This window comes from Fundulus heteroclitus, chromosome 18 (genome assembly GCF_011125445.2).
Source record: "Fundulus heteroclitus isolate FHET01 chromosome 18, MU-UCD_Fhet_4.1, whole genome shotgun sequence".
Classification (NCBI taxonomy): domain Eukaryota; kingdom Metazoa; phylum Chordata; class Actinopteri; order Cyprinodontiformes; family Fundulidae; genus Fundulus; species Fundulus heteroclitus.
In genome coordinates this window covers 32692366-32715594 of record NC_046378.1, presented here as the reverse complement: position 1 = coordinate 32715594, position 23229 = coordinate 32692366, and the positions used below count along the sequence as shown (strand labels likewise).

Genomic DNA, 23229 nt, shown 5'->3' with positions numbered 1-23229 from the left:
TTTAACCTCAGTAAAATTTTTATGTGAAACAATTCCATAGAAAAGCCGCCAGTACCAGACTTAGTGGGACCCCTAAAAATTCACAAAGTAGTTATTATGTATGAAAGTAATGAATAACTGCAACATAGTATCATTCATACTTTTATTTTCTTATGTTCATCATCTATTAACTTTAAAATAGTGATCAATGACTTCCAGTGCCAACGGGATAAAAATATGATGCAGCTGAAGGCCTCAGAGCTATTGGCCACCCTTCAAAACTGGAAAGACACCATGCTATTAAAGCAAGGCAGATATAAATCTTCATTAGTATACAGGAAAAGGGTGGCTCGAGTTAATTTGCCCATGAGCTTTATTTATGAATTTATGAAGTCCTAAAATGCTACATGTTCAGACTAAGTGCTGTTGTCTTGGCAAAAATGGGAGTTTACAAAGTAAATATAGACGAGGTGCCAACGTTTGCAACACACACACATGTAAAAAATGCATTTTTGATCTTTTTTAATCTGTATGATCCCCCTCACCCCCACTGAATTAATGCGCTCAGTTTAAAGGATGGATTTTCCCAAAGATTTAGTGAGAGATCATGAGACTGCAATAAAAGACTAATTCCTTTGAAAGCTTTTTACACATCTTTATCAGCAATACCAATAAGTGTCTGGGATGCTGTATATCTAGGTATATGGAAGTCATTTTTGCTGAATCTCAACTATGTTAATATGCTCATTAAACATGGACTAACTCACAACTACAAAAGAAAACAGGAGCTAAGAAGTACTCAGTGACCCTGATACCCATCCAGAAAAAAAAAAAAAATTTAGTGCAGGACGCAATCTGATCCCTAAACTGAACCAGAACATCACTAATTCAAGTACAACTAAAGCTGAAAATTAAAGCAGTATATTTATACTAAATTTATGATGCTAAACACAGATATTTTTTTATTCAAGGTCACTCAATACAAACCGAATGAATAAACTCCATGAATTCAGTCAACTGTGAACACTAGGAGCAACATTAGGAACAAAAAGCAACACTCAATCACAAGTTCAACAATTCACTCAGCCTCACATTTGATAATATGATGACTAATGAAGGGCATGTTTCAGTTTGCAAGATCAGTATTGCTAAAACAGTTAGTTACATAACATATCACAGTCCGTTATGGCAAAATGTGAACATAAATGTGTGCAATATTTGTCACTGAATGAGGTAAAAATGTTGGAAAAGGGCTTTTATCTTCACTGTTGGCTGTCTCAACCATGATCTCAAAAATGGAAACGAATCGTCAGTTTTATGTGTGTGCTGTGACTTGAGCTTCGAATGCCTCTTTACAAAACACTGCCCAATGGTCAGTGATCCCTTTAGGTCATGTCAGTACACAGGAAGTGGGCTTGCTTAGGTGATCTTATGCACAGGGAATGTGACAGGTCTGCGACAGAGAAATACTGCTCCTGGAGGAACAGTGGCACTCACTGCAGTAAAGCTTGTCTGCTATGTTATGGGCCACTGCTGACAGAAACACTGCCAGCTATTTATATAAAAAACAAAAATGGATGAAAAAAAAAGAAAAAGTGGAAATTCCTTGAATTTCTGAGTTTTCTTGGCAGATAGTTGGGTCAAAATTGTGTATGTGAAAGAAGTTATACAACCAGCGGTGGCTTGTCAATAGGGGGTGCTCGGGCGCTGCCAATATCAAATTGCAGGAAAAAGTGAAGACAGTAAATTATCATATCTGCTCTCTCATAAAGTGAATCTGACTTTTTATTTTTCAACATTCCCATTCTATTTTGGGGTTTTGGGGGCTATATACATATGTTTTAATGGTAAGGGACACAAGACAGATAAGTGTGTATGTATGATTTCAAAGTAATTTAGCTTACATGTGACTTCATGCTGGTCTTTATTTGGTAACTTAAACATTCCCCTGGTGGCCCAACTCTCAGTACCCATTGCTATTTAGCACTTTATGTGTAATTTCCCCACCAGTCAGATTAATTTATAATATCCGTCAAAGTTACATCCTTGGCAGCTCAGATGTGCCGATGTCAATATCACTTAAACATACGGATGCAAACAGAGGAGATCGACTACAACAACAAAAAGACAGGAGAAAATGGTGACAGCGAAAGAAAATTTGGTCATTTATTTGTAAAATAATTTCATGAGGCTTTTGCTGGAGGAAAAAAAAAAGGCTGACAAGTGACCTCGGGTGGATTTCTTTTAAGTAGAATCTATCGCCAACATCTAGTGCCCCCCCCCATCTAATTTTTTTATCACCAGCCACCACTGTATACAACCACTTTGTTATATCCAACTTAGGGTCTTAAACTGAATAAACCAAACAAAATAATTATCTGGCCCAAAAAAGGAAATGTTGCTTACCCAAATCTTTTATCCGAGGGAGTACATTGTGCGTGAAGTTTTTGTATGAGGCGACCTTCGGTTCTGGGGACCCGATACCAACATGGGCTTCATAAATTCTCAAGCTCAAGGGTTTCTTTGGCCGAGGATGGATGTGCTGCAGAGGAAAAAAAGCTAAACAGTCAGACAATAAAGAAAACCCAGTACATTTTACAGAGTAAAATAAAGAATGAAATGAAATAAATGTGTACATCCTTGCTCAAACATTTTACAAGGAATAATCCCCCTTATATTACCTTCCACAAATATGTATACCCCTTGAATTACCAGCCACAAACCAACAAGAAATATATTGCCTTTTTTATCATACTCCAATGCAAAGTGTGCACAATAGTAAAGTAAATGGACTGAAGTTATATAGCTGACCACTTGAAGCTCTGTACACTAGAGCCACATTCACCCAGATACTCTCGCTAACGCACCCATATTCATACACCGATACGCAGCTCAGTAGGCAACTTGAGGTTAAGTGCCTTGCACACAGACATGTAACAAGGGGAAAGTGGAATTGAACCCACAACCTTCTGATTGCAAGACGACTACTCAACCCATCAAGCCACAGTCGCAAACAAAAAACGCTACATCATCCTTCACAAATGGGAAAATGTCAACACTCTTTGTTCCAGTATTCCTACCAAAATCACATAAAACTAATTGGCTTCAAAATGCAAATTCTCAGTTATCCGGGTCATCGCAACAGCAAGCAGTCTTAAATTGGAGGCAATCGGACTTTCGTTCAGTTCTTTCTGAAATGTTTCGACAGATACAATATCTTGGTCAATTTTGGTGGTTTGCACTTGAAGAACCAGTAACTGGTGCACTGCTGTTTTAAAGGATATGGAGGTCCATCTTCCAAGGTGCATTCTATATCAGATGCAAATCAATGACCCACCCGTCACTGTCCTGGTCGTTAGAAGCTATAGCTTGGTGTGAGTGGAGTACTTGGTCACCTGCATCATGACGATGCTGCTGATGTAATCTCTTTGGAATGTGTTGGAGGACTGTACTGTAAACACCGGGGATTTGGAAAAACATTCCTCCCCCTCTGTTTAGTGATGGTTTTCTTTTGACACATGGCTTCTTTCACCACTCTGTCAAATCATCTGTTCCAGCTGTCCAGAACCTGGGCATTGTGGTGGTCAAATGTGCATCCTTAGTTCTTGAGGCACAAGAGGACCGCTGAATCTTTCCCCAAAATGTTTCTCCAGTGTAGGAGTCTGAGCAGTCTGAGCTACATTGGAAGTCGCTCAGCTTTAGTTTGAGTGTTCTGTCTTTGGTGATGAACCAGTTTTTCTCTTACAGTGTTAAATTTTGATAGAATTCTTCTAAGTTCCTCAGAAACTCCCGACACATATGAGATGGCAATGTTTTCGCGTCATTGTTTTCCTCCTCTGTGTTAGACACAGTGTTGTTGTTTTTGTTAGTTTGTTGACCAACTTGACAATTGTCCAGTTAGGATAATCACAAGCTTGCAGTGATTTCCTCATGAGCTTGTGCTCTTTTTGTTTCTGCCGTGTTTTGCCCCTGTAATAGAGGGGGAATGCTGTCCGCCTGGTCCGCCTCAGTGTTCTGATAACAGAGAGTCAAAATGCATATTTTGATCTGTGTGTAGGTTTTTGGTAAACCTCAGTTTTGAGGCTCCCATCTTCCTCAATGTGCATCACACAGTGCAAAAAAGCCAACATGTTCCAACATCAACTTTCACCGCCTCTGATGTTGGAATGCAGGTGAAAAACGAGGTGACATAAAAAAAACAATGGTTACACCTCGTGCCAGTGCCAGGTGCCTAACTTTGGAAATGTCTGACTTTGGAAATTAAGTATGTTAAAAGAAATTAAGTCTGTGGAATTTTGTATGTGGTGTGGAGTGTTTCAAACCAGCGGAGCTAAACCTGTTGCAAGATGTGTTGCTATGGTGTTCCATTGCCTCCCCAGTATCAGCTATTGTGTGCCTTCAAAAGTCACCTAATGCAATACATTAGTAAATTAGTAGTCCATGTGTGCATGATCAACCCTCAGATGTTCTGTGAAGGCCTTAAAAGTTTTGCAAACAAACTGCATCATGGAGAACAAGGGACACAGCACACGGGTCAAGAATAAAGTTGTAGAGAGTTTTAGAACAGGAATGCCTTCAGCAGCCAAGAGGCCTTTGTAACTGTTGAAAAGCTGCAGAGGTCAACAGCTCAGGTGGAAGAATTAGGTGGAAGAGTGGCAAAAAGAAAGTCACTATTGAAAGAAAGTCCCATTTGACATTTGCAAAAACCCATAAAGGCGATGGAGCAAACGGGTGACTGAAGGTGCTCTGGTCAGACGAGAGCAAAATTCAACTTATTTCCCTCTATGGAAAACAGTGTGTGGCAAAAAATACAAGCACAGTAGATCAACCTGCAAAACATTAATGGAATGGTTTAGAGCAAAGTGTATTTGTTAGAATGACCCAGTTAATTAGATCAATTTAAGTATCTGTGAAAATATGCATTCAGACACTCTTTTTTTGACTGAAAGTTGCTATTTGGGCAACGCTACAAGCGTACTATGTACTATTTTATATAAATCTAATCGGAAAGAAATATCTTAATTTTGTGATCATACCTTGACAAAATGTGAAAAATAACGAGATGTATAAACACATTTGCGAGGCACTGTATCTATAGGACAGTCCGTGTTATAAAACAGGAGAGGCTTGTTTTCTATATAGACCAAATTTTCTGATAGCTGCCCACAGGACCTTGAACCTTCTAGTTGAAGTACATGATTGAGGCACTTGTAAATAAAACAAATATAAACGCCAGTGAGAGGCCCTCTAATTAAAATGGTGCCAAATAACCAACGATAAGGAAAGCAAGGTGGACGTTAATAGCCTCTTGGTGCTTTTCCCTTGTTCACTCTTGAGCTAAGAACATCAAGTAGCTTTGAGACACATTCAGACCCTCTCAAAACCAGTTTTATCTATAAACCACTTTAAGAATAAAACAACAGCTGTCATTAAATGCAACAAAAGAGGAGCACATCACAAACTAGTTTCTACGCAATTTGCTTCGACATGGCATCAAACTATCAATGCTATAACAAGGCTTTTAACAATTAAATGGAAAAGACACTTGTTATAAATTTAAGATTAGCTTTTGATGGCCATGGTACATTTAATCTTGTGACACTAGCTACTGTTATACACGCCGGATCGAAGTCTTACGAACAGGGGAAAAGCCAAATTGTAAGATGAGCTTCAAAAGGCAAAAACAAGAAATAGGAGTAGGAGGAAAAAGTAGCAGAATAGGGCACTGATGAGGAAATTACATTTAACCTCAGACTAATAAAGCTTACACACCCCAGAAATGTATTAATGCATGCTTGATGCCAGTGTTTCCAGTTGGCTTGCAGTAACGTTGCTGAATGAGATGAAGGTGGTTTCATGGAGCGAACCCGAAGTCCAAATCTGGCAACCTCCATCGACTACCACCTTTAAATGTTTTTGATGGGATTTGATTCAGATAAACATGCAAGATGGTCCAGCACGGGCTTGCTGCTTTACTAGAGGAGGCCCTTTGTACCAGTCATTGCTGCACAAAAGGCCCCAAATGAAGAGGGATGCCTGCTACTTACATCTCCAAATAGCCAGCTGACGTTTGATGTCCCTGTTCAATCTGAAGCTTCCTTGTTCCATTGAAGGAAAAAGCTTCCTGATCATGACGGAGACTTCTCCCCTGTGCCACACAGAAAACATCTCCAGTGGGATCTACTTGTCATGCCAGTACTGTTAAAAGCCATCATGGCCATCTAGCCTTTTTTTAATCATCAGAGAGGAAAAGTTTCTTCCATCTTTCAAGGTCCAATTGAAGGTGTTCCCTTGTAAAAGTCTAAACAGACAGGATGTGGACTTGAACGATACAAGACCTTTTTTTATGTTCTTCTCTCACAGATGCCCTCTGTAATTCAATTCAGTTTATTTATATAGCAGCAATTCACAACACGTCAACTCAAGGCACTTTAGAGAAAGAAACGCCAATTCAAAATAACAGATTAATTTCAAGTCAGGTACATATATTCCAAAATGATCCTGCTTATCAAACAATGCAGTGATGTTCCGTTTATAATTCAAGATGGTTAAAAAAAGCAGATTGCATTGAGTCAAAGACTTGGAGCATTCATTCCTCCTGGATGAGCATGTGGTGGACTGCTGCCTGTATTGTGTATTTGCAGCAATTCCTCACACTAAGCATCAGGAAGAAACCTCCAGCAGAACGTGGCACAACGTTGCTGCAACCGACAGAGTTTGAGAAGACCGTTTTAGATTATAGACTACAGTCAGCATGCAAGGGCCTTCATTTGTCGAGGATCTGCCCAAATCTTCAGTTACAGCCAGTCAGATCTTTTGGTTCAGTGTAGGTAATATTTGTTTGGTTCTATAACAGAGCTTTCTTTGTACCACCCTTGTCTGGATCTTTTAAGAAATGTAAAATTGACTGTCTTACTGTATCAAACCTCTGCAGTGACGTTCCAACCATTTCAAATCTTTAATGCTGCCACATTCAAAGACAGAACAGTGTTTTTGCCATTGGCATCATGGGGTGAAGACATTGTCAATGTCCAACAGAAAATGGCACAGCTAGACTCAACAGATTTGGACATTTTTGAAATATGATCTTAAACTTTTGGTCTGCTGATGAACAGTCTGCATGTAAATGCAGTTTCCAATCATTTGCATACACTATTTTTTGTCTCTTGCTAATATTTCTTCTTTTTGTACTCACCAGCAAAAAAAAAAAAAAAACATTCTGAAAATTCTGATCGTAAATGTCTTTGGCATTTGAAGATAGGGCAAATTTAGCCAAATATCACATTTTTTTTCTTTTTTTTTTTTAACTCATCAGGGGCTTAAATCATCATAACCTCACATGAGGAGCTTTTTTGCATTAAACACTGCCAGTGTTTGACTGTTATTTTGAAGCAATGATTGTTTTGCCCTGTTGTGTTAACAGAGTCGACTTATAATGGCTTCTTGTCAAGTCAGCCAATAACACTAATTGAACACATTGAATACACACTCAAGCCTCCCCCAATTTAAAATAATTTTTCTCACAGCATTCTTGGTATACTGCAGAAGAAACATAACAGTGACAAACATGGTAGAAAAGATTTGTGAGCACTGAAAACATGCCCCAACTGGCTTACTATTAGACACCAACAGCGCTAAAAGTTAGCATATGCTTCGGAGCTTCCTTTTGGCAATAAATTAAATGACTATTTGTAGTTCTTTAATTAGTCTGCATGCCATTTATCCAAATTATAACATGCTTGGACTGATAGAATAAACGATTCTAAATCAGTCCCCAAGTGGAACTTATGAAAATGAATTTATTTATTTTTGTACTGGTGTGAATTGCACTAATTTGATTAGAATTCCATGTAATTGGGAAATAATTGGGTCCATTAGTCTTGTAAAATGCCTGGAGATGACCTATGGTGGCAATTGACACCATACATGTTAATTTCACGTTGAAGAGAGAACATTTGCGATTTGTGAAACGTTTATTAAACCATTTCTTTTGGTAACACGTCATTAAGATCAAACAAAATCCAGCTTCAGACGGACAGCCTCAGCGTAAACACAAAAGGCAGTTTTCAACCACATAGTAGTAAAATTTCAAATTTGACACCAATACTAAGAAAAACACTCCATACATTTTTTTGAAACAGCGACAGGACCAGATGGGCCCCAGCTGAAATCTGAATGGCCCCCTGAGGTGTCCCTGTCCTGTCAAAACAGTGGGAGCCCAGATTTTGAGGAGTTTGTTGGTGAGTCATAAATTTATATTTACTCAAATGTTAAGTTGACAAACATCAACGCAAGCCTTAGTTAACAGTAATGTTCACTGAGGCCCTAAACTTGTGTTTATACATGACTATTAGCATTTCATAAATAAATGTAATTTTAACTCGAGTAATTCTTTAAGATTCACATTTGTGTGTTAATATTAACTTTTGATGTTTGGCAGTGATCATTAAGATGTTTAGTTTTTTGTGAAGGTGGACTGTTGTGAATAATGGATTTTACTGTGGTTTGCTGGAGGGCCAAAGCTTCAGAAATGGCTCGGTAACCTTTTTACATACTTTTAGATGTCAGATGTCACTGTTGCCTTGCAGCAAGAAGGGTTCGGTCCAAAGGCAATGAAAACAGGGTAACAGAAACATATCTCAGAGAAACTACAGTAAATAATTCAAAGGTTTTTCATTAAGGGGCTGCACAGTAACGCAGTGGGTAGCACTGTTGCCTTGCAGCAAAAAGGTTCTGGGTTCAAATCCAACCCTGGGCCTTTCTGCATGGAGTTTGCATGTTCTCCCTGTGGATGCGTGGGTTCTCTCCGGGTACTCCGGCTTCCTCCCACAGTCCAAAAACATGACTGTTGGGTTAATTGGCTTCTTCAAATTGTCCTTAGGTGTGAGTGTGTGCGTGAACGGTTGTTTGTCCTGTTTGTCTCCGAGTTGGCCTGCGACAGACTGGCGAACTGTCCAGGGTGTACGACGCCTCTAGCCCAGTGAATGCTGATAGGCAACAGCAACCCCCGCGACCCCCATGAGGGATTAAGCGGGTCATAAAACGGATGGATGGATAGATGTCAGTGTCTTTATTTCTCATGTCTGTCACTAGCGTCTGGCGGGACACCCCTGGGAAAGTTTCCCACAGTTCCATGTTTGTGTATAACGCTTCTTACTGATGTTCAATGAAGACCGGATATATTATATATATATATATATATATATATATATATATATATATATATATATATATATATATATATATATATATATATATATATATATATATATATATATATATTTTTAGAGTGGGGTAAAATGTGTTGCTTTTTGAGATTTGTATGAAACCTCACGTTATGAGACGGGATCTGTTTAAAGGATTATTTGATTAAGGGTCAGGCAGTAATCAGACCAGGTAGTGGCTGGTGGAACTTAACCAAAAATGTTATTAATCAAGGCAGTTTCATAACGTAAAGCAATGACAACCACTTTTCACAAAAGGCCCAGTTAGATTGAATAGCTTTTTTTTTCTTTTTTAAATACTAAAGCAGTTTTTGTCTTGACGACTATTTCAGTAATTACTCAGCTTAACTTTGTTTGATATTAAAGCTTAATTGATAAGCTTAAACATTCAAGCATGACAGAAATCTTTGAAGAAGTCTGTTTTACCTAATCCGTTTGGCAATTTTCATGGCACTGCATTTGTGAAAAGATCACAAGGAAGCATTTTCAATGCTTTTTGTTTTGTATTATTAGAGAAGAATAAAAACTGCAACATATGTTTCAGTCAAACCTGGTTGGGATCATTCTGCACCCAAAACATTTAAAACACAATTTGTCATTTATGAAACTTTTACAGGTCTCCAAAATATTGCAAAATCCTCTTCTGATATTGTAAATAATGCGTGTCATCTCGTGCTGTGAGCTGGATGTATTGTTCCACCCCTTATCATCACCATATAAATAAAACGAGATACATATTTAAGACATAAATGTGAAAGCAGCAAAGTAAATAAACAATAAAACCAATCAAAAAATTCTAACTTACAACATAAGGCTGAGGGGGATCCCAGTGAACCCAGTCGTAGACGACAGATTTCTCCTCCCTGGTCACATATTTTGCCCAAGGCGAGATCCGGTAGAGGCGCTCGCCCTCCTTAGTGTGAACTACCACCTGGGGAAATAAGATAAATGACTGTTATGTTAAGGCAAGGACACTCAAGAGTGACAGAAGGTGGAAACAAAAACAGCCGCTACAGTCAGTTAGCATATGGTTAGAGAACAAAAAACAACTTTGCACCCCGATCAGGTGGAATTACAACAAAAAAACAATTAAAACCAAAAATGAGAGCTTAGGTATCGCAGGACTTGAGTTTTCCACAGTTAAACACCGAAACGCACACAAGAAAAAGAAAGTCTTGGAAAAGAATTAAAGCCTTCTATCTCCGAGACTCAGCACATTTCTTCTTCTAAATGTTTGTGATTTTACAGCCTGCATTTATTTATGCCTTTCAGCCATGAAATGCTTACATCATAAAACCGAGCCATTAGTCTCCTTCCATTACGCAGAGAAAATGTGCAGACTGTTCAACCAATAAACTAAACATTTTTAAAAAATCTTTCATCATAAAATGCACTCCTGTTCCAACTCTCTGCTTGGAGGCGCAAAACGTATAACTTTGTGTCTTTTGTCGGAGAAAACAAGGCAACAAACTGCACAGTATTGACCAGAGCACTCAGAGTGAACCTGGACTCAGCGGTGATTATGCTGCATTATATTTGCCTGTATGGGGCAACTCTGATTGGTTTTTAACAGCAACTCACTTGCTTATCTTGAGAAAGTATTTGAGCCGGGGAGCAATTTCGGGGGGAGGAGGAAAAAAACAAAACAAAACGGGACGTCTAAATCATTATCCCTTGCTTTTCATCCATTATGTCCTGCAACTGAGGTTTGGAAGGGGGTAAAATAAACACACTTTAGAAATCTGACAAGTTACTTTGCTCCCATTGTCGAATAATAAAGGAGAAAAGCAGTGTGGGAGTTGGAAAAAACCCACCAAGAAATCGACGTATTACCCGCAGTATGTGTTCGCCCTATTTTGTCCCCTGCAGAAACGGGCATTAGAACTCAAGTAAATCTGGCCACTGTTGTGAAGTAATGACCGCTCCAATGCCACCTGCCTGTGAGCCAGTAGCCAGACTCCCCTCTGGGGTTTTTTCATTATGGGCAGGCCACCTAGGAGTTAGCTGCCTGGTTCCCAGTATGACATGCTCCATAGTTTATAGGATTAGGAAAAGATAGTTGGATAAATGGACTGGCATAAAGCTTGACAGAGCACTGGTCCTTCAGACAAATTGGCCAGAATTAGGAACATTAGAGAAAACTTTGACTGCTGGGCAGGCTGAAACAGTGCCTGAGCCTGAAAAACAACTTGGAGCTGGCCAGTGGGCAAGAAATAAAGTGAGGTTAAAATATTTAAAAGGAATGTTTGCTGGTTAGAGGTTTGCATACAGTTATTGGTATGATTCTTGTTATTAGGAAGCTTTTAACGATGCATGTTAGCAGTTCTTTGTTTTGGTGTTGATGGATGATACAACACACTTTAGTGATTTTTTAAAAACAAGAATTGAGGGCATGATTTTGAATTTATTGTGCATTTTCTCTGACAAGGTCAAAATTTTTAATCTGACCCTAGCCAGATTGATATCGCTCCGCTCAGCTCCGCCTAGCTTCACTCACATTGATCTGGGACATCTTCCATAGAGAGTGATTTCTCCAACCAATTTTATTGTCCAGCCAATCAGGACGCATGGCTGGAGTTTCATAGATGTGACGTAGTGGAGAAGCGACCGTGAAACTGTTTTGATTCAACAATGGCGGCTCGCATCGAGGAAGCAAGCGGTAACATTGATGCTGCTATTTCTTCCGTGTTGTCCAATCTACCTAATATTGTTTCATTAAAAGAACATCAGAGAACGGCTCTGAAGGCTTTTGTTGGTGGAAACGATGTTTTCGCCCTTCTCCCGACCGGATTTGGCAAGTTTTGTTTTCCGGGGCACGCCCGTGGCGGACACGGCAACCGTGGCGGACGCGGTTAGCGCGATCCATATTAGGAGGCCTTTAGTCCTAGACGCGGTCGGCCCGGGATCGACTCCGACCCGCGGCGCTTTGCCGCCTGTCTTCGACCCTCTTCCTGTCAGCTCACTGTCAATAAAACGCGTGCCACTGGAGCCGCAAACACATTTGAAAAAAATTTTTTTTAATTGTTTTGTCCTGCGTCGCTCTCATCAGCGTCACGGGTTGGCTTCGGTGTGAGTGGTTGAAATAGCACGTCGATAAAGATGACAGACAAGTGGCTTATCCAATCATATGCAAGAATTTTTGATAAGGCCCAGCCTTCAAAAAAGGCAATTCCTATGGATCAGTCCCAGATGGATGTGAGTGGAGCTAGGCGGAGCGAAATACATCTGGCTAGGGTCAGGTTACAAAATTATGCCTACCTGTGAGTTCCTGCTGCGTTAACCAGGGGTCACCACTAGGGCTGGGTACCGACCTTCGGTTCTTTTATGGTACCGACCGAAATGCTTCAGTTTTACAGAGTATCAAAACATGCCTCGTCTTTCGGTGCCAAGTTTCGATGATTGGCTGTGACGTTTAACGTGATTGCGTCACCCAGGAAAAATACATACGTGGTCACGCCTACAGTCGGGGTTCACGTGTATCTGTTGTGAACTGGTTGCGAGCGTCGTCGAACCGTTTAAAAATGCCACCCAGGTCAAAAGTGTGGCTTCACTTTATTAAGATTGATGCCAATAGTGCGCAATGCAATATATGCAAAAAACACATTGTTGCTAAAGCTGGCAACACGACTAATTTGATGAAGCACCTAATCGTGCACGGGATCAATTTAAGAGCGGAAAGTTGCTCGGTGTTTGACTGCAAGAAGAGCGGACCGCAGCCAGCGCAGCCGTCCTCCTCTCAGCAGCCCGTGGACAGTGCTAAACCGGAGCGAAGTGAAAAATGTCAACCACCGGACTCCGCCTCATCAGAGATGACAGAGGACGGCACAGTGTCTGGAATTTCAACAGGTAAGTTTACGTTTATTAGCGTTACGGCAATTTAGAACGTGCATCGTGCTGAGTTAGCGTGTAGCTTAATTTTATTGCTGTGTAGCTAGCTAAATCAAGAGCTAACATTAACAGCTAATGCTAAGCTTGTAAAAATATGCCATCCATTGCGTTAGCTGGTTAAACAGCTAACCTTATCTTCACTATTTTTATATTCTCCTCACAGTAGCATCTGACTCTGATGTGAGGAGGAAAAAGCCAGTCAGCGTAAATCCATTCACACTTGCAGAAAAGGCAAAGATGCCAAAAGAAAAACAAGATCAGTGTCACAGGGCAGTCACAAACTTTGTTGTTAAAGGTTTGCTGCCTTTTTCTATAGTGGAGGCTCCATGGTGGAGGTAAGTAAGCTGTAGGTTATATTGTTGACCAGTTTAGCCGTTATCTCTTAGCCTAGATAATGGTTTTTGAGCAAAAATAACACAGCCATGTTATTGTTGATGTTTTGTGTTTTTTAATGTCAATTAGGGAGATGGTAACAGCCCTTAACCCCAGATACCAGTCCCCCAGCAAAGACATGCTGTCAAATACACTTATACCAGCATGGTATGCAGTAGAGAAGGAAATTGTCAAGAAAGAATTGCAAGACGTCAGAGATGTGGCTGTGACTGCGGATGGGTGGACCAGTGTGGCACAAGACCATTACTTGACTGTTTCAGTCCACTTTGTGAGAGAGGGGGCCATGAAGGAGAAAATCCTGCATACCAGGGCAGTCTACACATCACAGACAGGGAATGTAATAGCCGAGGAGATAGGGGATATTCTTGACAAATTCGATATAAAGGATAAAGTTGTTGCGATCACTGTAGACAATGCAGCTAATATGGATGTAGCAGTGAAAAAAATGAACATTAGAAAGATTGCCTGTTTTGCTCATACTCTAAACATTGCTGCTCAAAAGCTATACACTATACCAGTCATCTCAAAGTGGGCAGGAAGAATCCGAGCTACAGTGGTGTGGTTAAAGCGGTGCAGCTTGGCTAAACCGATCCTTAAAGAGAAGCAGCGTCTTCTCGGTTAGTAGAAATCAAAGTACACTAAACTTATGTTCAAAAATTATATGGCTAGATCAATCATTGAAATATTACAGCAAATACACAACCTGTTTGTAAACCACACACACCATCTTTCTATAGGTCTTCCAGAACATGCTGTCATTTTAGATGTGAAGAACAGGTGGAACAGCCTGTTCCTGATGGTGGAGCGATTTCTGGAGCAGTTTCCTGCAATCCAGGCAGCCTCCATGGACCCTCGGTTAAAAAAATCAATGGAGAAGGACAGGTGTTGTAGATGAGGATAGACTGTGGGATTACCTTATTCCTTTATCAAAGTAAACCAATCTGCTGGGCTTTGCTCTAACTAATACAACAATGTGTATATTTCCTTTTAGACTGGAAAGACTTTCTGATGAGGATTTTAGAAAAGCAGAACAGTTTGTCAGAGTTATGAAGATACTCTATACTTCAACCATCTGCATCTCTGCTGAAAGGAGTCCAACTTTGGGCCAGATTCTGCCCATTTTGGGGAAGCTCCAGCATCACTTAACAGTTACTGATGAGGACTCCTCCTTTACACAGACTATCAAGGAAAAGATCTGGGGTGACCTCTCAAAAAGATACCAAGTATGTTGCATAATTTTTGTTGTTTTCATTAGATAGACTATACTCAGAGACATCATGACTACTATACTATGCTTTTGTCTTGCAGGATGAGAGAATCAGGCAGTTCCTGGAGGAAGGCACAGCCTTAGACCCGAGATTCAAGATGAAAGTAGGCGATGAAGTGTGGACCAGAATAGAAGAGGAGCTCATGAGTAGAACCTCACAACAGGTGTTTGTTTTTTCTCATTGATAACTTTTATTCCTCTTCAAATGTAGATGTGTTTATATGACTCCCATTATAATATATTTAAGATAGAATAAAGTTGTTATTTTCTAGGCCCAGCAGATGAAGCAGGAGGTTGAAGGGACAGCTGGTCACCACGATGACAACTCTTCTGATGAAGACTGTGGAGCTGCAGTAGGACTACTGGTAAAATAAAACGATACAAAGACATCCCATTCCCCCACATTACTTCATTTTCCATAAAAAAATTAAATTGTTATCTATTCTTTTTATTTTTGTTTCCAGAAAAAGCCAAAGCTCTCTGCCCTTGAGGAGCTATTTGCTGATGAGGACATGGCAGTTGAAATAAGACAAGAAAACAGTTTTAGCGACACAGAGAAGATTCAAGAAGAGATCCAGCGGTACAGAGGTCTACCGTCTACCCTAACCTCTGTGAATGCAGTGACCTGGTGGTGGAATGTGAGGGACACTATGCCAATGCTATCAAACTTGGCAACCAGGTATCTCTGTGTGCAAGCATCATCCACACCCTCGGAGCGTACATTTTCTACTGCTGGAGACACCATCAGCCAGGAGCGTGCTTGTTTGTCTCCTGAGAAAGCATGTTAATTTTTCTGAAAAAAAACTGCTAAGTAAAAAGGTCCTCAGAATGTAACAGTGAGCATTAGACACTGACTTGTTGTTGTTTACAACTGTTCTTTTGCACTGAAAATATTTTTTTTATGTAAGAGAAGTGCTTTGAATGGAAAAAACTGAGCTAAAAATAAAACTTAAGATTTGTACTTTATTATGTTGTGTACTTTTCTTTTTCTTAGAATTGATATTATAAAACTGGTATCGAAAAAAGTATCGTTCAGGAACCGATATCGAGGTAAAGGTATCGGTATTGGTACCGGTATCGAAAATTTTTGATTGATACCCAGCCCTAGTCACCACAGCAAGTCATCACAGCTTGATTACAGACTTGGCAAGGTTATGCCAGAGGCCCTTCCTGTTGCAACCAGGATTCAAACCCGGGTCTCCTTCATCAAAAATGCGGATTTGGCTGGCAGCACCACAGAGGGACCTCAACTTTATACCAACCTCTGGTTCAAACATATGCATATCCTTATGCATCCCAAATGCAGTCTTAAAGCATGTTTGGGGTCATTGCCCTTTTGAATCACCAAGGTGTCCAAGTTTCATCCATCTAGTTGTTGTTCAAAGTGAAGATTAGAGATAGTTCACCATCCTCATAACTTCATCCCCTTTATGTAATATACCACCGGAGCTATTTTCATGTACAAGCAGGACAGTGATTTTAAACAAACATAAATTGGATAAGGATGGAAACTCATACAGCAAAGGATTAAGGCTGAGCTTACCGCATTGAAAAAAAATATTTCATGACTACTCCTCAAAGTGTGTGTCAATTTGGGAACCCACACAGATTAGAGGAATTCAACTTCTGCTGTTGTTGTATAATCCTCCTTGTAAACCAAAAGTCTGAAATGAATAGAACACTGGTCCCACTGTCGAGTGCATCTACACCTCTGACCAGCATTTAACGTGCCTTTCCGAGCCAAAAGGTACAACTTCAAAAAAAGGACACAGCCTGTTTAGGAAGAAAAATTAGGCCTCGAACAAAAGGGGGTGGGAGGGCAGACCGCTCTCCACGAGAACGACTGGAGCTCGGCTTTTGCATCCACGAGGGAGAGTTGTGGAACTAATTCTAAAGTGGGGCTCACAGCAAGATTGCTATTCATCGGCAGCAGGGGTGCACGAGGAAAGGCCAGGTGCCAGCATTTCCATCTGCTTCTTATCGTCCTTAGACTGACCTCTGCAGACAATGGAAGCTGGGCAGGCGATCCAGGGCGCAGGAGTGTGCCAGCGATGACCCGCTCCCAAGGAGAGCGCCCATGGCGATGCCATCCTCTCCTTGTCTGGCATCACAATTTTTTTGGGTTATTTCTCATGCATGCTGAGACAATACATGAGGGGAGGTGCATCTTTTGCGTTTAACCCCGAGGAATTATTTACTGGAGCTTAAAACTAATCATGTTCGTGGACTGCGGGCTGCATTTTCAAGCAGAAAAAAAAAAAAAAAAAAAAAAAGAGCACAGCCCTGAGGTGTTCCTCACAGTGCGCAGATGGAAGCTGAAATCAAAGCCATCAGTTGGGGCCGTTCAGGTGTATCTGCTCTCCACAGTACAGCCTGTGTACATACAGTAATCTCACTTCTGCCCTGTGATTATGACATGTTGTTGATGGCGACATGCCAGGTTTCCGCTCGGTTCGTAAGACACCACACACGACAGCTTGAAAGTGACAACTCTGTGCGCCGCCACGGCCAGACGTCACCCACTGAGGGCGTGAAAACAAGCATGAAGACGTTCTGTTCCTTACCTTCAGCTTGGTGTTATGATCCACAGCTGGAGAGTTGTCAGGCTTAGGTGGAAGAATCAATTCCCACTTGCCAAACTCCTTTTTGGAGTAAGGGTGAGAGAATTTGTCCCAGCCATCTATAGGGAAACATACAATATTGAAATACTTTAATAATGTGGTTATTTATAACAACATTTTGCACAGGAGATAAAAATAAAGCTGCAGGGGTAAAATAAATTACTAAGAAAGAACAGATTCAAGCCTTGTAACTGTTGTTTTTTGGTAGGCCTCTCTACACATTAGGAGAACATGCAACAGATTATTTTTAAAATGTTAAGGTTTACAATATTGTTTCCGATTAACCCACATTTTCCTTCCTCATCTCCATCTTTCTCCATCACTAAAATCTATTTATGGTCTTGAAAAGAAGAGTTTTGAGAGTCCAGCCAAATGTTTTATTTGGATTGCAGAGTGTGGACATTTTGAAGTCCAGCCAAATTAACTTTTTAACATTTTTTAATCAGTTTATTGTCCACATGTGGACACAAAAAGATTACCCAAGAAACAACAATGACAAGAATGCATAACCATTTTGCTCAGTTTTCTTTTTTGTCTTTTTTTTTTAATGAATGCAACTTATTTTTGCATCTAATACAAGTAATTACTTTCCAACATTTTATATATTTAACCATTAAATAGCCATTAAAATGTCAGAGTCAGCAAAGGGCCAAAAACTAGTGGCAACAACGGTTTTCCATTTGATTAATGGAAATTGGTAGATTCACATTTAATTTTTTTTTTTTTTTATTATTTTTTTTTTTTTTTATGCGAGTCATTCCATTCACAGGGACACAGAGTATTCTTTTAACTTCAAACGGTATAGGAAAGACTTGTAAGAAAAAAAAAACAGAAAAATAAAATCATGAAAAAAAAAAATCTCAAATATCCCCACAAATACAGAGGTTGTACACCCTTTGCTTCAACACAGCCAAGGTTGAGCTAAAAGTAAATTAAAACGAGAAATTTTGAGCTACCCAGTTTAAACAAAAAATAAACAAAAGTACCACGTTTTTTTGACTTCTATGACCACTTTCACACGCTCCCAACAAAAGCACTCTTACATAACCCCATGCTGTTGTGTTTGATCTCTGTACTGATCTTTGGGTCATGTGACTATTTACACAGTATAAAAAGAAAAAACAGAGGTCCCCGACATCCATAGATAGGGAGAGAGAGAAAAAAAAAAAAAAAAAAAGATCAAACTGTGTCGTAAACTCCATATCTAGAGCAACAACAGACCGACAGAACACAAACATTTATTATATAGAGTGACCACCCTGCCCCGTCAATTTAAGATGTTTCATTCTGTAATACATATCTGCTTGCTATTCATGAGTAGAAACAAGGCAAGGATAGAGAATTAATCGCACGACATACACCAGAAGTGTCCGGGTGCAACCCCAGCACTTTTTACCACGAGGAGGAGTCAGATTTTTTTCACTATTTATTTATCTCCCTAAACTCTGCTAAAAAAAAAAAAAAAAAAAAAAAAAAACAGTGCATTATGCATCCAACCTGCACCATATTCATGACTAGGGCTGCTGGGCTGTTTCCATATTTGCTATGAAATTGAAATCAAATAATATGACTGAGCCGTGTCAAAATGTAATCTTTCACAGAATTGAATGTTGGAATTGAGCTGCTGCCCAAGGTCCTGGGAAGATAATTAAAAAGGAAAAGGAAGTGCAGGAATACAGAGAGAGGAAAGCGCAGACACAGAGCTAACTAGCACAAAAATGAACAAAAAAAAAACAAATTGACACATTTCCACTTTTGCACACCGAATCAATCCGAGGGTATTAACATTTCCGCTAATGCTAATAATACCGTTCTCACTGTAGCAGAGAGTTGTACCATGCTGCAGCCTTCTGGGTAGAACTTGGCTCATCCAACGGGAGTTAAAAAGTATTCCAGAAACACTATCTGGAACACTCATCCTCTGTTAAATGCATGCTTGTGATGTTTGTTATCAATGATTTACAAAAAACATCAACTTTTCCTCAACAAAGAGAATTCTATTTCAAATGGTTTCTGTAGTTGCTTCTCTCCATTTTGACAAACATTATTTATGACTAGACGTTGAATATATACAACTATAAAAAAAAACATGTTGCAGATGCTCCATCATAAGTGTATTGTCACCAGCATAACAATTACCACTTTTTGTGATTTTCATTCCTGTTATAATTTAAAAGACAATGAACAAATATATCACTGGAAGGTTGTTGTACAACCCATTTTTTTTTTTTTTTACTTACAATGATGGACAGATTTATTTACACCTCTGGTTAACATGTGTAGGAAGCTTTAAAATAAATGTACACAGCTTTTATTTCAGCATTTTACACTAGAAAATTTCCACTGCTAATTTTAGAAAAATCCTATTGCTAATTTTAAAAGCTTTATTCAGTGGGTAAAAAATCTGGAACACAAATAGTCGTTTATAACAAAAAAAAAAAGAAAATCCACAGGTAGCAAAATTATTTGTACCCCTCCCCTGAATGGACAGCCCTCCTCTCCTATAACATGGTTGGAGAATCCAGAAAGTGATCTTTAACTATTCTTTTTTGATGTATCTCTCGAAAACAACCTGAGTCCTGGTTCCTTTTTAACTCTGCACCTCACCACACCCATCAATCAGGTGGACATTGGGTTTGGGTTGTGACGAGACTGATGTGGGGGCCCGTTCACCTAACGGCCCGTCTCGTTTCACCCGGTCGATGATTTGACAGCAAGCGAGAGAGACAATGAATCAAAGGCAAAAACAGTTTAACATACATTTATTACAATTTGGAATTCCAAAGTGGGAGACACTTACAAGTTTTATATCAGCACGGATACCTTAACCTTCTGCTGAAAACATCTGTTTCCTAGCCTTTGACAGTTAGATGTAATCTATTACCTTAGCTCGGTTCCTGGGAGTTTAACTGAAACAACAGTGAAACCTTGAGAAAGGAACTCTAAGAGCGTTATCTGCTCACAGGGCCGTCATATGTTTCCTTGCTCCATCCTGTGCCTGGCACACGCTTTAACGAAGTCTGAATTCCACCCCTTGTCCTGCAAACATCCCCATCCATTAGGTTACTGAGTTAAAGTTAACAACTGTATTACTTTAAACTACACTATTATATATAAGTGATTATATTTCCATAACAATTGTCAGCAAACGGCATACTGTAGTTGAGGCACTTTACCACATTTTTTTTACTTTTTATTTTTTTTGTCGTGGTTTAGCTCAGTTTAGTCTTATCTGACCAAAGTGCACGGTTGCAATTATAGTCCCAGAAGAGCAGAGAAAAAGTCAAATACTTACATTAGTAATGGTGATGGCATTTAGATGGCACCTCACCGTTATCAGAGCTTAGTGGTTCATTAACAGTATATGCATTCCCCAGGAAAACAAAACATAGGGTGCCAGTTGGAATTTCCTAGAAACTCTCTAGAAACATGAAGAATGAATAAAAATTGCTTAAGTTATATTTACTTTTACAGAAAGTGTTCGGTTGTTGTAGGGTTTTAGATCTCCTTAATATGCCAATTGAATAAATGCACTGAGCAAAGTTTTTTTTTTCCCTTTTCCAAAAACATTTAGTGAGGGATTGTTTGACTGCAATAAAGGACACATTTATTGTAAATCTTTAAATATGTTACATAGTGTGGCCATTAAATATGTTTGGTACTGTATTGAATTAGAGCATAAACATAAATATTGGTAGATTTTGGTAATTCGAAAACCAGGTGTTTCCTGATCATGAAGACCCCATGTTTCTATGAGATTTATTTCTATTAATACTGAAAAAAGTCCTCTTTCAGGTTGATTCACATTTCAAGTAGTTAAACTGTAATTAAGGTTTATTTTCAGGTCTGACTTTTATCCAGAATTAGCCAATATTCACTATAGATGTGTTTTATTTTGAGGATGATGTTAGGGTACTAATTAATATCTGAACCCTTTAGACCACACAGCTTTTCCACATCAAATGACATGAAAATTAGCTTAAAGTGTGTAAAAGTGAGGTTTAAATTGATTTTCTGTAATTTAGAGATGTGAAAATATGCACCTTCACCCTTTCTTCATCTTTTGCTGCTTCTAAATCAGACTTGTTTTCCTTGTGTTGGTTCAAAATATGCCAAATTTTGGAGTCCAGGAGGTGTAGACTGTTTTAAAGTGAAAAAAATAACTGTGTTTAATTAAAAGAGAGGCATCAAAACAGTTCTGCATTATTCTATCAACACTAGTTGGAAAGCCTTTACTCAAAGCAGTTCTCATACATTTGCTATTTAAAAATTACACACTTTCCAGCCTGAAATGTTAAGATTATTTTGCTGGTAGTGTTGATAAAATGTTGAGAAATTGTTCTGATGACGGCTGATACTTTTACAAAATATTTATAATGTAGCTTGCTTTGTTTGTTCACTGTATTTAATTAACAGAATTTGCATAGTTAAGTCTATTTTAGCCTAGTATTGTTCACTGTATGATTTTTTTTCACTGTTGTTTTTAGTGAGACAAATTTGCCATCTGTCCAGGGACAATGGATGAAAAATAGCCTATTGGCTCATTCTGGTGCATCTACAGTAAGGTCAATTAATGTACATTGACCCTGCCCAATAAATCAATAAAATAAACAAGAAACACTGTTGAATTACAAACACTTCACTGTGCTTTGTATTTGCATGTTCTGCAAATCATGAAACAACACAATGATGATGTGGACCTCTAAATCAGCAGTTTTGTAAAAGGTCCATTTTAATGTTTTTAGGGTTTTTTTTGCATTCGGATTGTTGAAATCATAACTCGAAGCTATACTGACTACAGATTCTCTAAAGCAGTTTGTGATCTGCATTATACTTTTTTTTATTTTAAATACCAAAAAAGAAAAAGAGAAAAGAGCTTCAATGCTGTTGTTTTGCCTCTAAGCCAGGCCTAGTTAATAAAACAAATGGCCCAACTTAAAACTCGGATCCAAGATCTTTTGTCAGTCAGAAAATAAAATCAAAAAACGCTCAGATTAGAGACATAAAGGGGGAAAGATTCTTCTTGGCGAAGCAGCTGAACTTCACTCAACTTATAGGTGGGCTCTGACTGGGCCCTTTGAACACTAACAGGTTTTGTTCCAGGATCGCTTTTTATTTATCTCCACCCATCTCTCCATCAGCTCTGAGCAGCTTCTACGTCCACACCGAAGAAAAGCATCTCCAAAGAATGACTCCTTCACCACCGCCGTGTTTTACCTTGGAGACTGTGTGTTCACAGTGACTTGTCACTCACTTATAACATTTTACATCAAGGCCCATTTTTGCCTCACCTGACCAAGAATGCCTTCCTTCACTGTTTGGGTGCATTTTATATCTCTGAATCATGAATTAATGAACAAAAGTACTATTTGTTTTTCCAGAAATTCCGACTTTTTTTTTTAATCTTCCAGATAATCCATGCAAGGAAAATGATTATCAAACACCGTACCTTTTCTGAGCTACAAACTCTATAGGACCCCTGTCAAAGACAGAGTTCTAGAGATTATTGTTTTAAGTAATCATCTTTTCACCCTTATCTGTGTGTACCTGTTTAATTTAATTTTATCGTGAAGGTCTCTGACATTTGCTCTGCTGCTCTCCTCATTGTCCCATCTGTATGTCACTGTATAATATAAGTAGTTCTATATCGGTCTGTTAAAGCAGTTGGACAGTTTAGATCGTGTGGGTTTTTTTTTTTTTTTCTCCACTCCGTAACGGCTGTAGAGCTGCAACGTCGAAGCTGCTCCAGGTGTAAGCACACCACTGAATGTGTCGGCCCACCACAGGCTCTGGCTGCTTTTCTTTGTGACCATGACCAGAGCCATCAAAGCTCGACACAACCGACGCACTGACACGC

At 39.3% G+C, this 23229-nt stretch overlaps 2 protein-coding genes across 3 annotated transcripts in view; one reads left to right on the top strand and one right to left on the bottom strand.

The window, feature by feature from the left end:
* gbe1b (glucan (1,4-alpha-), branching enzyme 1b) overlaps positions 1-23229 on the bottom strand; it is a 180101-nt gene that overhangs the window by 127667 nt on the left and 29205 nt on the right. Inside the window, exons 3-5 of the mRNA XM_036149447.1 lie at positions 17316-17431; positions 10009-10134; positions 2386-2521 (exon numbers count right to left, since the gene is read on the bottom strand). Coding sequence (XP_036005340.1) covers positions 2386-2521; positions 10009-10134; positions 17316-17431 — 378 coding nt within the window. The remainder of the gene's footprint in view (positions 1-2385; positions 2522-10008; positions 10135-17315; positions 17432-23229) is intronic.
* LOC118566658 (zinc finger BED domain-containing protein 4-like) lies at positions 12500-15111 on the top strand. Of its 2 annotated transcripts, XM_036149448.1 has the most exons (4): positions 12500-13049; positions 13255-13426; positions 13554-14101; positions 14222-14466. In XM_036149448.1, exons 1-4 carry the CDS (start codon positions 12725-12727, stop codon positions 14377-14379), a joined length of 1203 nt encoding a protein of 400 aa, XP_036005341.1. In that variant the 5' UTR covers positions 12500-12724; the 3' UTR covers positions 14380-14466. The 2 variants fall into 2 exon arrangements, 1 of the variants encoding a protein (XP_036005341.1); XR_004933189.1 differs by lacking the exons at positions 13255-13426; positions 13554-14101; positions 14222-14466 and adding an exon at positions 15024-15111 and having other exon boundaries at positions 12964-13049.